Genomic DNA, 16564 nt, shown 5'->3' with positions numbered 1-16564 from the left:
TCGGAATACCTTTATTCGTCCCACAGAGGGGACATTTACATTGTTACAGCAAGTAAAGAGCCAAAGACAGCTTAATATTAATTAAGAAGCATGCATAACAATATTAAAGATGGAAGTAGAAATGACAAAATGTACAAATAACACATCCAATATCAGTAATAGTTTTGAGATAGCAGCCAAGTGAAAGTACATTTCACAGAGGAAAAATATTTAGGACAAACTGTGTGCATGTGTGTTAAATCTTTTCATTAAATCTGTGCCACAATTACAAATTCCACTTTTTAAAACTTAGTGTAGCAGGTCTGAAATGACAGTGTCTGTTTCTAAGTATGAATTGTGCCTGAGTTAATTTGCCTACTAGCTCCACACACCACAACACTCTCTCTAGGGATCAGAGCTGGTCTCTCTCTCTCTCTCTCTTCTATCAGTCTCTTTTACAGCTCTGGAGCTAATTGGACACGCTATGTATGCTGCTGGCCTCTTTTGTGTTTTCTTGGTATTCACTATTTTGCTACCTTAATGGAAAATATATAGAGAAGCAATAAGTGCTGTAGCTTTTCAAACATATATGGGCCAACCTCACCTTTACCTTCAACATAAACGCCATACTTAACTAGGTCAGCTTATTCAGAGTGTTTTCATGTCCTCTCTTCATCACTGTACCATATGAAAATATATTATAACAACCCCTGCAAAGACCTTGGAAACTAAGCACTATACCTCAAACGCACATTCAAAAATGAAAAAAAATATTAAGGATACTTATCATGGAGTGCGCTACAGGAAAAAGGGCCATTATACCTTTGTCATCTCCATTAAAATAAATCAATAACAAAGGCTGTAATGGAGAAAGAGACTCAGGTACATTGCTGACAGGGTCTTGAGATTGTTATTGTAGGAAGAAGAAGCTCCTGCACAATATCAAAGGTTCCCCATATGTTCTTTACCAAAACCCCCTTCTTTATAGCTTTTTCTCCTATAACCTCCATCATCTCTTTTCTCAACTTCTGTCACACTTTCACTTCGATACTTGTCTCTCTTACAGAGATTCTCGACCTTTCTCTGCCTTTCCATGGCAACAGTAAACCACAAAAACATAATTTTGTAGTTGTCCATTAAGTTGGGGACTTTGATTTGTATTTATGCTGCAAGTCACACTTTCAATATATGACTTCATTCTTTAAGCATTAGCTAAAGAAGAAGTGAACAATACGGCTTAGAGATCAAACATTACACTCCCATAGTCCTGCTTTTAGCTGTTCAATCCAATATTTTTGTTCTGGGCCCCTTTTTTAAAGGTCCCCTATTATACTCTTTTTCAACCATATATTGTAGGTCTCAGATATATACGAAACATGTCTCTGAAGTGTTTGGCTCGAAATACCAAACAGATCATGCCATATACCCCTCTGTTTCAGCCCCGTTTCACAAGATTCTGTGTCTGTATGTAAATGAAATGAACTGCCCCTCCCCACGCCCCTCTGAGAAGTGTTTGGTTTTAAAAAAACACAATGGTGCTGTAGGAGGAGATTCAGGGGATGGGGTGGGTGTTACCTTGGTTGGATATTTGCTACTGATTACACAACCCAAAAGACATTGTGAACAAAGTGGCCAAAATTATTTTCAGACAGGTTTTATATAAATAGATCAGGACAAAAAGAGAGAGAACCTTTTTCCCTGAAACTTTCCAAATCTCTTAACACAGAGGGAACACATACTTATGTGTAAAAGACGTGAAAAAGTGGATTTTGCATAATAGGTGACATTTAATTTGGTTTTTGCTTTAGGTTGAGAGGCTAATTTAAAGCACTCACATCAGCATTGTTCTCTGTGGCACTGTGAATGAAAAAGCATGTTTCTTTTTCATGTACCGGCTGTACTTTTAAGGGAATCTTATCTTGATTATTTCCTGGACTCCAGTGGGAAGGCAATTGATTCACGCTGGGCTACTGATAAAAATAAAATCATTTAGGAACATTTGAAGATTGAAGAAGATTCAACTTTATTGTCATTGCACAGAATACAAGTACTAGGACAATGAAATGCGGTCTCTGCATTTGACCCATCCTAGTGGTAGGAGCAGTGGGCTGCCATTATGTACGGCGCCCGGGGAGCAGTGTAGGTAACCAGTGTCTTGCTCAGGGACACCACGGTGGCACTTGGTCTTTCGGGGACTTGAACTGGTGACCTTCCAGTTCCCAGGCCAACACCCTATGGACTTTGCCACCACCACGTCCACTGTTCCCTGGAAATTGTAGTTAAGTACAGTACTTGAGTACATGTACTTAGTTACTTCCCACCTCTGGTTATGACAAATTAAGCTATAACTAATCTGCCCTGCGTGTTACAAAATAAATCAGCATCAGAAACAGGTTAACAGCAGATTAGGTTCAGTTAAAATAGAAGGAAAATACTTGAATAATCTTAAATTATAAATACAACTTTAGAGAAAACGATGTGTAAACAACAGTTTCAGACTTGAAAGAGCTATAAAGTGTTTAAAAAAAAACGAACCGAGCCTAGGCTTAGGGTGAGTCCTGAAAGCCTTTTTCAATGTGACATCAGGAAGGAGGCAAAGGGGATACATCGTTATAAAGAGGAGACAATTCAGCTCCAGGGCAACACCTTCCAATTTTTTTTTAAAGGAAAAGCTTTGTTGCTTCACATAGTGGTTTTAAAAAAAGGTAAATCCACATCGGATCAGTAGACAGCTATTTGTGTTTGCAATGAATGACAACCGGCCTCTCATCTCTAAAACCATCATATTTGACTCATACTGTGAGAACATTTCCCAAACCACACCCAGCTTCTATTGAGATGTAAATGGCTGAACATATACACATTACCGATTGTGAGATGCTGCATATCTTCCATTCATTATTTGCATTCTGGAGAGGACATTTTGTGTATCAATTATTCCTACAGAATACCAATGACCACCCAGGCACAGGGCTTGGAGCTAGTCAATAACAACTGAGCTACAAGGAATATAATGCATCGTCCAGCCTTCAGGTATCCATTGGCAGTTTACTTAAACCTAGTTGGTATTCTAATCCCCCATCTCAAGGACCAGCAATTCAAAAATCTTAAGGTCTACTTAATTTAAAGATTTACTTTAGATATAACAGTTCACTTTGTGTTTACATTGGTTTCTTTGAGCCTCAAGGTTGTTAAGAGCATAGGCTTTAGCAGAAGGTCATTGTGATCCAGATACACGGTGTAATTTAAGTCCAGAGTGTTCCCTTGGAAACCATTGGATTGGAGTGAGTAAAAGCTGAAAACATATAAGAAAAACAGAAAAACATACTGAGTGAGCAGGCTCATCCATAATACGCTCTTTGAAGGAGGTTTGAGTCTTTTATTAGTTTGGGTCAGTGATGCTGAAGATGGACATGTGTGTTTGATCCTAATGAGGTTTAACTCAAAGACAGGTCGAAATCATCAATGTCAAGTTTATAACTCAACAGAGAAACCTAGCGAGGAAGGAATTCAAATGATTTTCTCAAGTGTAGCAGCCTATTTTGAAGTTAAAAATAAGAACAGCACATTGGGAATGTTAATAACATAACCAAGCTCTTTTCTAATTGAGACAGAGCTTATTATTGGAGAATAATACAGCCAATAAAGAGGACATTTGACATAACATGAGACCAAACCAGTAAATGGCTCTTTAGAAATATTATTATTTAACATCCAATTTCAACTTCACCACACAACACACATTAAAGACAGAACTCCTAAGGTAATGCAACAAAAGAGAACAGCTTAAGCCAAACACTATTTAACGTACAATCATATAATGGACTAACCTATATATTCAAATGCATTATGAAAATGTAACAGGGCATGTGAACTTGCTCCTGAATCGGCAGCTCTTCTCAGCTTCTCGTAGCTTTCATGGGAATTTCAGCACATTGTTGAGCATTGTTGCAGCTGGACCTTAAACCTTGCTAAATAAATGATAAGGTTTTCTCCGTAGTGCTTTGGAAGCAACGAAAAGAAGAAAAAAAATGTGGTGTTCACAAAGCTTATGGTACACACCAGGGGCAAAAACTCAGTTATTGCATGTTGAAGCAAAACTGCCGTTTGAAAGCACTATAAGGCCTGAGTCGTGAGCACGGCTGCAGGTCACCTGATAACTCAATGCTCACACTAAAGGGAGTTAATAAATAGATATTTAGAAAGCAAATGCTGAAAAAATTGGCAGATGGATCAACTTATGGACCCTTTCATGTATAGTCAGCTTGCATAAAGAAAAAAAGGGGGATATTTCAAGTCGAATATCCATTTAGAGATGTGTTTTTATATACATTTACACGTGAATTACACGCAAGTTTCCCACCTCGCAACGCTACCAATGGACTACTTGTGCCAATGATAACCAGCCTATGCAGGATTTCATTGCAACTCTGAGCTAGCATGGTGGTTTGTACAGGTTTTAGACTGACATAAACATTATACTGTAACTTGTCACTTGAATTTGGGTTGAGATCAAGTTCCCTTGCTTCCATATTGAACTTATATAGAAAAATGCATCAGCTAATGAAATGTAACTTCACACTATGTCTTTAACTGAAGTCACAACAAGACGAGGAGCTGGCGTACAGCTGTTAAGGACAAATCGTTTTGGTGCTACTGTACTTAAATATTAGGTGCACAGGAAAATAGGAGTATGAGGGGGGTCTTTCCGACACATGGTATTGTAATTGCCTATGGCAGATCTGTGTTAGTGACACACAAGGTTTCACCCTTGAGAATTACTTTGACCTGTTAGCTGCCAGCTACCATTGGAGATGTTTCTCTTTGATCAAAGCCTGGCCACATTCACTGTGAAAAAAGCAAAGCATGTCTTTTCAGCATGGTTAGGAAGAACAAAGCACAGCCACAAGAATAAAAGACCAAAGCAAGCCCAGTGCGACAGCTTTCAGAAACTGGTTGCCTTCATGAAATATACATTATTGATCTGCAGATGAATAAGGACTAACAATGTTGACAGCACGCCTTGATGAATCCTTTCCATCTATTCCAGATTTGTAATAACAAATAATCTAATAAAAACTGTTGGTCCGTTTATGTGATGCCTTTGAGATTTGCGATCCATCAACTTATAATGTGTTGTTTATGTGAGTGAACTCAAGGGAAAATATTTGCTGTGGGGTTCACCTGCCTGTGGGCCTGGGTTATTTCTGTAGCCTAATTAAATCAGAATGACTAAAAATAAGCAGTGGTTTTATCTAGAGACAAAAAGTATGACGCAGAACCAAAACTCAACAGGCAAACTGCCTGAATTAAAAGTGTTGAGTAATTCATTTAGAAACACAAGACTAACATATTTTAATTGATTCTGGTGGCATTAGTTTTCACTTGCAATGATCCCAGACAAAATCAGCTCAGTCTACAGGTTCAATACACTTCATTTAACTGACACTTTTATCCAAAGTGACTTTTAAGAAGTGCAATCAACCATGAGGAAACAAATTACAACAGCAGGAATCCTGCAAGTATGAGCTTCAAATAATCCAAACCAGGTAGGTGTCAGGCCAGAGATCCAGGTGTTGGATTAGCATTTAGCTCACTGTCATGCTGGACACTAGAGTTTACACTCTTTGTAGATATAACAGAATCTTTTTTTAACACTATCCATCGGTTTCAGTTGACTTTTACCATAGTTGAACAGCAAAGCAATATAATCTATGAACAATTATGATTGCCAAGTGCCAAATTATTTTAGAAATCATTGTGAAACTCTTGAAATAAAAGCAACAGTACATGCAGAATTGATTGACAAGAGCTCTTCCACTGTGGCATACTTTATAATACGACCTGAGTGCCTTTAATGGAAAGGATTTGCAATATTAGAAAATCTCCAAGTCTACACTGAGATCATTCCCACACACCAACAGTAACATTATTAATTTACAGCATTTCTTCAAGTGGCTCCTTCTAAGAGGCGCTTCAAAGATAATAATTTTTAGTCACGCAGGACTGCTAATTAGGCCGGTCGCTGGAAATAACATTTATCAAAAGGATGAAACAAGTGCACTTAATGACGCGATGTTTCAGAGTTCTAATAAGCATGGCAAGCCTCAGTCAGGCACATTTTCCAATTTTCCTCAAGTAATTTTTAAAAAGCACTACTTGTGGTTGTTTAGTTTTCAGCAAACTGCCACTCAATCAAAGGCCATTAGAGATGTGCTTCCCCTCACTGATTGGTAAATTATAAAACTGCCCTTGGGTTGTTTTGTCACGTAACCTTCCACTTGACCCAAAGGAACAACTACGATTTGAAAAAGGTTGCTTGAAGCAGATTTTGCAATAGCAGATTATTTGAACTTTTTATGAAAGCCTCAGCCGCTGGTTCTGTTACGGTGCCCTTTAACTTCAAAGGAAAAAAAAATGTTGTTTAGTCCGGGGTGGTTACCGAGAAATAAAGAAAAGGAACAGATCAGGCAACAGACTGACTGAATAGCAAAGAAGGAGTTCCTAACTACACTGCCCGGCCAAAAAAAAAGGTCACCAGCCTGTGGGGGGCAGTGCTATGATCTGGGGTTGCTGCAGTGGGTCTGGTCTTGGTTCAGCAACGTTATGTGCCCAAAGAATGAGGTCAGCTGACTACCTGAATATACTGAAGGACCAGGTTATTCCATCAATGGATTTATTCTTTCCTGATGGCACGGGCATGTTCCAAGATGACTATGCCAGGATCCATCGGGCTCAAATTGTGAAAGAGTGGTTCAGGGAGCATGAGACATCATTATCACACATGGATTGGCCCCCACAGAGTCCAGACCTGAACCCGGTTGAGAATCTTTGGGATGTGCTGGAGAACACTTTGCGCAGTGGTCCGAATCTCCCGTCGTCAATACAAGATCTTGGCGAAAAATGAATGCAAGACAGAAATAAATGTTGTGACATTGCAGAAGCTTGTGGAAACGATGCCACAGCGAATGCGTGCCGTAAATCAAAGCTAAAGGCGGTCCAACGAATATTTTAGTGTGTGACCTTTTTTTTGGCTAGGCAGTGTATCTCTGGTAATGAATTTACTATTAACCTCTTTGATGTTAGCTGTGTCTCAGTGGTTCCAATAACAACAATAACAACAACAACAACAACTTGTTGTGTATATGGAATGCTGTAACGTTGAGAATGCCTCTGTTAGGGTTAAATCTCTACAAGCAACTATAATAGCTAGTCAGCAACTTTGCAAACACAGACAAACATCAAGCTAGTGCAACAACACAAGACAGAGCAAGCCAGCCGGCAGCGGCTACAGTATTATTACTAGCAACCGTTAACAACAAGGAAAGCTTTTCTGTCACTCAGGAAACTTTGTAAATCAGAGTTTAGTTTGAGCAGCTGGAGGAAATCAGAAGGAAAACCATAAATCCTTTTTTCCCCATAAAATATGATCCTGTTTCACCAAAATTGAATCCAGATTGTACAACCCGTTGAAAAATATGTTCGGAGTTGAACTGACAGAGACAACATTCTCCTTATCACAAGTCAGAGTAGCAACAATTGATTCATGAAGCTATTATTTTAAGGTTAATTAGTTCCATAATTTGGCTTTGGTGCACTAAGGAGATGAAGTGGTCATCCAATATTGGTCCCCCAGCCTCTGCAGTCAAGATGTTAAAACTACCCCAAATTGCTCCCAATTGGCCTGGCAAAGTGTGTGAACGCATGTGAATGTTTATTAGACCTGATGAAAAGATGGCACATTGTATTGTAGCCTTTGACTCTGATCATATTGCCTACATGGTAAATGCGCTTTAAGGGGTCAAAAAGACTGGAAAAGTGCTCTGTCCATTCATAATTTTTATTTGGCTTCAATAGACCTTACTCATCGATGAGAATGTAAACCTACTTTTTTTTGTTTAAATCACCTGCATTGGAAACACCTCACCTATTCATGGAAAGCAGTATCTTCTTCCTACACACACTCGTGACTTGTAAGGAGGAGCATTTTTTGCAGCGTAATCTCAGTGTAACACAAAGTGAGTGAGCCAGCAGAACAGAGGACGCTGGATGATGGTGAGGCGAACCAGAAGGCAGCTGCTTCGCCCACAGGATTTACATGAGGATGAATGGAGTTTTTTGCGTAACGATAAAGCCATGGATTTCCCTGTACTGAATCACCGTTTTCGCGCGATGTTAAATTCCGGAAGACCGACCTAACATAAGGGATTGTTTGCGGAATTCGCAGGATTCAGACTTGTTAAACAAAACAGAGAGGCTGCCCATCCCTGGAGATAGTGGTTTGTAAACTTTATGACTTTATAGTAATATCATACACTTAAACAGCGCTTTTCCTGTACTGGTTTGGTTTGTTTTCTGCTGTTAGGGTTCGTTACATCGGTTTGAAATGTCCGACTTCCACAACCGGAGCCAAACCAACGCACGTCGCAGTGACTACGTGTGGCAGTATGAATATTATGACGACGAAGAGCCCGTGTCTTTTGAGGGACTCAAAGCGCACAGATGTAAGCTTAATATACCTGTATAAATCAGTGAAGCAATCATCCAATGCTTTTACTGCCTGTGTGTACGCCTTTTTCCCAGTGTGTTGGAAATCTTTTAGAGTGAAACGCATTTCCTGCATTTCAATAAACTGATAGTCAGGTAATCAATATTTAGACAGCACCTGTACTGGCGTGTCATACTCCACTGCTAATAAAAGCCACTTTATAAACAAACAAAAAGATTGATGACATGAGATCACATTTTTAGAAGTACTGAATGCCCACTTTTACTGAGCAATAGGGGATTTTGCACTCAGGAAGAAAGCCCCCAGAAGAATCAAAATCACAAAGGCATGAACAGAAAGAACCTAATCATTACTAAAATGAGATTCTCTCTTATCTGACATTTCAGACTCCATCGTCATCGGCTTCTGGGTTGGACTAGCTGTTTTTGTTATTTTCATGTTTTTTGTCCTCACGCTGCTCACAAAGACAGGAGCGCCACACCAAGAGTGAGTAATAGCAGGTCTACAGCCCATATTTCCATTCAACTTCACATCTGTCCCCACGGGGATGGTTTCAGGACCAAGGAGAGCTCCATCAAATCAAATTCAGAGTAAACTCAGTGTGTGTGCAAGGCATAGTCAGACCGGATTGTAATGAGCTTCAGGGATGCATCTGACATTCTGACCGTAGATTAAAGCTGGGGTAGGCAGTCAATTATCAAAGTTCTGCCATCATCGGGCAAAAATACTAGAATTCCCATTTAGCATATTGTAATTTAAGTATCCCCCTGAGTAGGTCATGTTTTTTTTAAAAGGCAAAAAACTGCAAGATTTTGGAAATAAAAACATTCTCCTCACCTCCCCCCTTTCCATCCTAAGCTTCTCCTGTTGACGAGCACAGACATATGCAGTTTCAAAGAAGGAGATTATATGTTATTAATAGTTTTGCCTTCTTCTAAAACCTTGCATCATGTTCTCACTATCTCTGAAAAACCTCACCAATATTGACTTCTTTCACAAGCCTGTCTTCTTTTTTAAAGTTGCTCTGCAGTGTAGGCAGTTTATTATTGACAATGCTGGCAAAGCAACTTTTCCTGCAAGATATTATTTCACCCTCCGCCAAGATGAAATGGGGAATGTATTGGCTAGCTATATGTCTTTTGCCATCATTAGTTCTTCAGGAAAGGGTACTGGTGGATTTTAGTATTCATTTTCAGACACAGATGCATGAATAGTGAAAAAAGAGGAGGTTGAGACAGAGATCTGTGTTGAGCTGCAGGTTTTTCAGGAATTAAATGACAATAAAAAAAACCCTGATGTTTTCAAAGCCACCTCCTGGTTTAATCTCACTGCCCTGCTGTGATCTGTCAACAGAAACCCAGACTCTGCAGAGAAGCGTCATCGACCAGGCAGCTGTCTGGTAGACATTGGCAGTCCCCAGGAAGAAAATGAAAAAGCCTTCTCCCGACCCTTGCTAGCGGAGTCCCGCACATATTTTCATTTCTACATAAACGAGGAGGATCAGGGGAAGCAAAAAGTGGAGGAGGAGAGGGCTGGAAAGCACAACGGAGCCCGAGCGGGAGGCAGAGGTGTTAGCTCCTCGGGGATGGACGAGATGGAAGAAGACGTTGAGGAAGCTGGGGGACACAAACATCTCAACGGACTAATGGAAGACAGTAATACAGACAGGGAATGTGCCTTCTTTTCTCATTTCAACATACCTAACTTTGTGAACTTGGAGCACAGCTCAACACTGGGAGAGGATGATCTGCTGTATGAGCCGTCTGCCATTCTGGAGCGCCAGTCTCACTCTCACGATGCTCACTGTGACATCCACTGAGTGTTTGATTCAACATTTATCAAAAGGCATGGACTTGTTATTATTGTAAAGTTTGTATTCCTTTCACATAGCCATTTGTGATCTGACAGGTAGAATCACACACCTGTCAGCCGCCTTTAGAATTTGTATCTTTTACAACGAGCATAGATTTCCATCAACAACAGCGCACAAAAGGTGGCTCACAAACCCATGCGAAGTGCAGCTGACAGTTATGCGATGACATTTCTCAGATAAAATGGTCTTACAAACAGTACCTTTCACTTTGAGTACTGGGCTCCACTGAATTAGACATGGCTGTATTGAAACAGGAGTACAGATCTTTTTAGAGAAAAATGAAAAGACAGTGGCCTCACCAAGCAGAGAAATGTTGTATAATATATCCTGCTACTAATGCTATCTTGCTTTCATGTTCGACTCTGAAAAATGAACACAAAAGACAAATACCTAGTGAACTAACAACAAGATTAAAAGCATGGAATTCTATCATTTGTACTCCAAGGGCAGAAAAGGTGAAGTGTACTTCGACAGTATGATTAGTAGCAAAAAGCATTGTTATATATCACTATTACAAGGTAGTGGACCCGTGACCTTTTACCTCTGATATAATACTTTTGTACACCTCATTACATGTTATATGATTTGTGTTGGTCTAAATAAAGCCTCAATGGTTTTCAACATTCGACTCAACACTGACTCAACACTGGTGCTCAAACACCAATGCCAGCTGCAAAAGGGAGCAATATCAAGCAAGGGAAAAATTAGATTTACTACCTACAGAAAACCGAGAAAATAAACCACCAGCTGCTAAAGACAGGAGACAAAAGACAACTCCAGATAAATGTTAACTTTTGCTATAAACTGTTTTGATTACAATACAATACTGTGCTAAAAGTTGTTAGTGCTGCCCCCTTGTGGCAAGAAAAAGTGATTCGCCAGGTTTAATTCATACTTTGGAGTAATCTGGTGAAAGTCTAGTAGAATATCTGTACAAGTACGAACACTGAATTTTGGAAATGTCTTTCAGACGTGTGAGATATATTTTCAATGTGGGAGATTTGAGAAGAAATTAGGCATAAGACAAACAAACACTTGCGATAAGCTGTGGACCCTAATTCATGAAGGGATCTCCTTTGAAGTCAATCAAATTACTTTGAGCCATTTCCGATTATGATCATGCAAAAGAACATTGCCCGCTACCTATTATACTCGCTCATCAGTAAATGCCCGAGCTACACACATTTGGTTAACAGAGGGATATGTTAGGAATGCCAAAGAGTCCATTTACATTAACCCGACCCTGACTCCTTCAAATAATTTTTAGAGACCAGAACATTCATACAGACAGAAGGTGAAAGCCTGAGGTTAAACAGTGTAAACTTGAAGACATGCTCAGGTTTATCCTCAAGCGTTCTGGCTTAAAGTTAAAAGTTTTAAGTGTCACCTCAGAAGAGACATGTTGAGGTAGCAGAGGAAAACATTTACATTTCAATCCCACCCATACAACTCCCCGATTTCTGAATGACAGAAGTCAAAACTAAAATAATTAACATATCACAGAAAAGGGTTGCTGTGGTGATGTGGGACCAAAAAGTATACAACGGTAGCAGCAATGAATATTCTGAATGAGGGGGTGTTCAGTTCAACTGTGCAATCTCAAGACAAACAGACGTTTCTTTTTTTCTCTCCTTTAATGTGGATCATAACTTTAACACACCCACTCTCCCTTTATGTGCCGTCAGCACAAAACATACAGGGACCACTTGGCAGCAACTTCTGGCTCCACATGCCTCAGTAGTTAGAGCTAAACAAGCTTTTAGAGGGGGGTGGGGCGCTTGCTAACCAATGGTGTAGTGAGGATCAACAACCATGGGAGGGGGCAATGGAGTTATACCAATTCCATGCAGTTAGTTTGCCATTTGTTGTTTTTCTCTAAAAGGCGGTCCCTGTGAGCATTGTGGTTGACAGTTGCAAAGACATCTTCAACAATGAGAAGCAATGGGGGAGCGACTGAGAGGGATTAATGAAAAAGTTGGTGCTTTGTTAGGACAGAAGATTATCTGGAAACTCATGGTTGTCACAACACAATGTCTAATGGTAATTATCTTGGGTTGCAAGGAGAAAGACACCCAACATACTTTTGTTGCAATCAGGCCATCATGATATAAGCCCGGGTAATGTTTCAAACGTTGTTAGACAAGACAGCATTCCCTGCATCACATATTAATACTGTACTGAAGTACTGAAGGAGGAATGCATTGAAGGTGAATGCTTCCTTAAAAGCCTCGGCACTTTAACTCACTGAAATATTTCTATGCACTATGTGAAGTGTGTAATTCAGACAAATGTAATAAATCTCATTCAAAGTCAAAATAACAGTGTTTAAGAGGCTTACCTTAACTAGTCAATAACAACGTTTTTGGTAGGGGTAACAGGGAAACCCTTTCAGGTTAACTCATGTAACATAATGGCTTCATCACTTCCCAAAGTATGCTCCAAATATATGATACTTTTCATGACATAAAATTGGATATCATTGGTCTTTAAACTGTCAACCATCATTTAGGTTGACCGTGTTCAGCAATAGCATTTCTAGCACTATAACAATAACTGCTATTACTATTACTACCACTACCAACACTACTACTACTACTGGTGCAAACCTACCAAAATAACTGCAGAGTTGGGTGTGTTTTGGAAGCGTTTGTTGTATCTGTTTAAATACTCTTTACATCCCAACAGCAATATATTAAACATCCTAAAAACAACACAGCACTGTTTAAGTCCTTGTTTGGGGGCCTGATTCAGGCAACATTGGAGTGTGTGTTTCATTTTGATAATTTAAAAAAATGGACATGCTGGCTTCTCCAACTTTACCCACCCTAGCTTTACTATTGATATATTCTCTCAAACCACATCCGGAAAACACTGAGCTGTGTGGAATGTAAGAAAATTTGAGCATATCCTCTTCATCAGGGGGACTAAATGGGTCTGACTTTAGCCAATGTCCAACATAAACACACCCTCAATTGTATGACTCACTGCACCAACTCATACATACAACACCCTAAATTGGCAGCACAGTTGTTTTAATAGTAGTGCACACATTCAGGTCTCTTTTGTACATTCAGAGTTTGTTTTTAGATGTTTATCTTTCTAATTTGTATGTTTGAGTTACCAGTGCTGACGCTGCTGCTGGAGGGAATTCTTAGTAGGCCGGACCAAAAGACGCCCCCCCTAAAGCAGCGCTAAATACAGGAAGTAACCAATCAGAATGTACCAACTAACCACCACATTGTAGGGGGGGTTGGGATTTACGACATTTTGCTTATTCCTCCAGATTATATTATTTTGTTGATTTGTTTATTTCGGTACCCAAATAAGCATTTTGATGGAACAACTGTCCGTGTTTCTTTTATTTGTAGTTGGTGGCGTTTCATATTTGGTTTCACCCCTTGTTTCAAAAGTGGTGTAATCAGCTAACTATAGGCTACATTCCCCTCTGTGGTCAGTGAATTGTTTGATTAGTCCAGAAGACTGTGAAGTTTTGTTCAGTTTATGTTGTTCCTAACTGGTTAGTTGACACCTGTGATGAGCAGAACATTTTTGCACATATTGTCTCAATTTTGTTTCATTTAGTTAATATAAACTTTTTATTGGGGGATCCGCAGATCTATCAAATAGCTGTTGAAGAAAACTTGTTTAAATCCTTAAAAGAACTACTAAAGACTTGCATCGAATAGCATTCCTATGGCACAACACAGCCTGAAATGTTTTCCTATTCTAACTTAGAGGACTGACACTTGGCCTCAGCTGGCTGTTGATTCAAAAGTCTTGCCAAGCAGAGAGACTCTGGGTGCGCACAAAGAATGGATACCTCTTTTTCTCTCCCTCAACAACACCAAAGCAGCTGTTTACACATGCATCCAGTGGAGCTGCTCTGTGTAACAAAAGGAGAAAGCTTGTAGTGAGCAGCTGCCAGGTAGGCATGTCTGTATCTGTATAAATTTAACAGAGGGCTGTGCTGTAAAACCTATTCCCGGATGAACCAAAAAATAACCTCTCATTACACTGCCTAGCATAACTGGAGTCAACTGAAGTAGCTTAGGTAAAATGTATGTCTCAGCCCCCAATTAATTTACTTTTGCAGTGTATAAAAAGGTCTACAGCTAATCAAGGTTAATTATTGGAGTCAGCAGAGGTGAGGAGACATTATGGGGCATTTCCCTCCAGTCTTTGGTTTGCAGCAAAAACAAAAAACATCTCAATTTGTTCATCAACTGATTTTTTAATAAGCTTCCAAATTAGCTTCCTCTGAGTGATCATTATATGGCATCTTTTTCATGTTTCCTCCAAACACTGGCACACAAACACTAGCTATAGTGGATAACTTCCCAGAGCAATTTCCTTCTGCTTAAGGTAGAAGGGATAGCCTACAACTGGGAATACTAGCCTGTAAATTGTCAACATTTAAGTTGTTTTCCCATGCGGTTTTCTATGAGAAAAGAAAAAGACGAAGTGTAAATATTTCATAGGTTGCATAATGAGACAGGTTTCAGCTTCTCTAGCACATCAATAAGTCATGGGGAAGACAGAGAGAAAGGCAGAAACACAGTTGTATGTGTTTGTGAATGTGATGCATTGTGTGTTAAGCCGGCATAATGGGCTTGATGGGAGTGTGTGTTTTTGAATAACCTGTTTTGTGGTTTTAAAATAGACTTTACTAACAGCTCTCAAAGTGACATCTTGCACCAACGGTCAAGCAGGTTATTCTAAGAGGCCTCCAGCAAATTGAAAACACAGTCTATAGTGAAAGGGGATGCAAAAGACCCTTGATAATATTTAGAGTGTGATTAGATCTAAAGACTGTATGTAGAGTTTTTAAAAGGGTGTGTCCCTACCTTGTGTATTTATGGTAATATACTACAACCCAGTGTACCTTTAGCCCCAGTTTATAGTGTCTCTTTGTTTGTAACGTTGACAAAGTTGCACAATTAACCGCCATAGCTGGCTGCTGTGTCACCGAGCTCGAGCCTCGGGGTGTGTTACCTTGCCCGGGCAGATTCCACCTCAAAATCAGCCCTCGATGCCATGGGAAAAAAATAATACATCCAAAGCTGCATTCACTATGGCATCTATGTTGCGTACTGCAGGAGTAGGGCCCTGTTATTTTCTCATTTTGAACCGCACTAAATATTAATAGGGTCGTGCGGTGCAGACTCCCCTGTCCTGTGCAAGAGGGACAGGTTACCTCACAGAGGCAGCGGCGCTGAAAGGCTTTATTCTGAAAGAGGGATTGTGCAGCAGACTGCCTTTGACCGGTGTATTCCAGAGACAACCCAGAAGGCAGGAGAAACACTGTTATCATGGTAAGATCCTACTCTGTCTCTCTGGCAACGTGCTGGCATATATGTGAACTGGGACTCGTGGGCTTTTCGGTCGATAGGGCCTGTTTGTTTTGGTGTAATGGAGCTGCAGTTTGTGTAGAAACCTATTAGTCCTCCATCGGGATAGTGGGCTGTCAAAACCCTTTTCTTGTAAGATTAGTGAGGTGAATAATATCCCTGCAAATGTCAAGTCTTATATATCTGTCTTGGACATAGAAATAGGTGTTAGGAAGACATAATAACCCGTAATAATGTAGACCAAAGGAGACCGTAACATGTCAAACATAATTTTTTTGTTGAAAAAACCTATAATTACCAGTGCCACTCCCACACCTAAAGGCACTTGGTTAAGTGAGATATAGAAAGGGAAAAAAGTAGGACCGATTAAAAACTTTTGTCACGTCAGGATTCATTTATTTCATTAAAATGAAGAGTTCGAATAATGGACATTTGCATGGACAAAAGTATTAAAAGGGTTAAATTCTTAGACTTTGCTGCATGGAAAGACTGATTTGTGCTGCCCGCCAAGTGAAACAAGGGCTCACAGGTTTGGAAAACCGAACAAACTATCTTCAACAGTCTTTGAAACCCACACACTGACTGCGTCATTTCCCCTGGAAAATGTGTTTGGACACGGCCTCTTGCTGCCTTCACTTGCTGAAAGAAAATGTAGGAACTTTGACAACACACAATTGGACTGAAAGAGGTGCTTCAGAAAATACAATCAGTAGTCACACTATTATGCATCTAATTTCTAAATGGCAGTGTTCAAACCTGTTACTTATGCTATTGGATAAATATTCGAGCAAATGAGGCTATTTTCGACCACTTTGGAGAATTCAAACGCTGGTTACCATGACATGGTTTCCAAAT

General features: G+C 39.8%; 1 protein-coding gene across 1 annotated transcript; it reads left to right on the top strand.

The window, feature by feature from the left end:
- Nucleotides 1-8029: 8029 nt before the first annotated feature.
- LOC134877122 (melanocortin-2 receptor accessory protein 2A-like) lies at nucleotides 8030-11287 on the top strand. The gene is made up of 4 exons (XM_063902508.1): nucleotides 8030-8258; nucleotides 8345-8483; nucleotides 8875-8974; nucleotides 9842-11287. Exons 2-4 carry the CDS (start codon nucleotides 8366-8368, stop codon nucleotides 10305-10307), a joined length of 684 nt encoding a protein of 227 aa, XP_063758578.1. The 5' UTR covers nucleotides 8030-8258; nucleotides 8345-8365; the 3' UTR covers nucleotides 10308-11287.
- Nucleotides 11288-16564: the final 5277 nt, after the last annotated feature.

The sequence above is a fragment of the Eleginops maclovinus genome, chromosome 15 (genome assembly GCF_036324505.1).
Source record: "Eleginops maclovinus isolate JMC-PN-2008 ecotype Puerto Natales chromosome 15, JC_Emac_rtc_rv5, whole genome shotgun sequence".
In the NCBI taxonomy this organism is placed as follows: domain Eukaryota; kingdom Metazoa; phylum Chordata; class Actinopteri; order Perciformes; family Eleginopidae; genus Eleginops; species Eleginops maclovinus.
The sequence above is the reverse complement of the archived record's forward strand: the minus strand, read 5'-3'. Positions and strand labels throughout refer to the sequence as shown.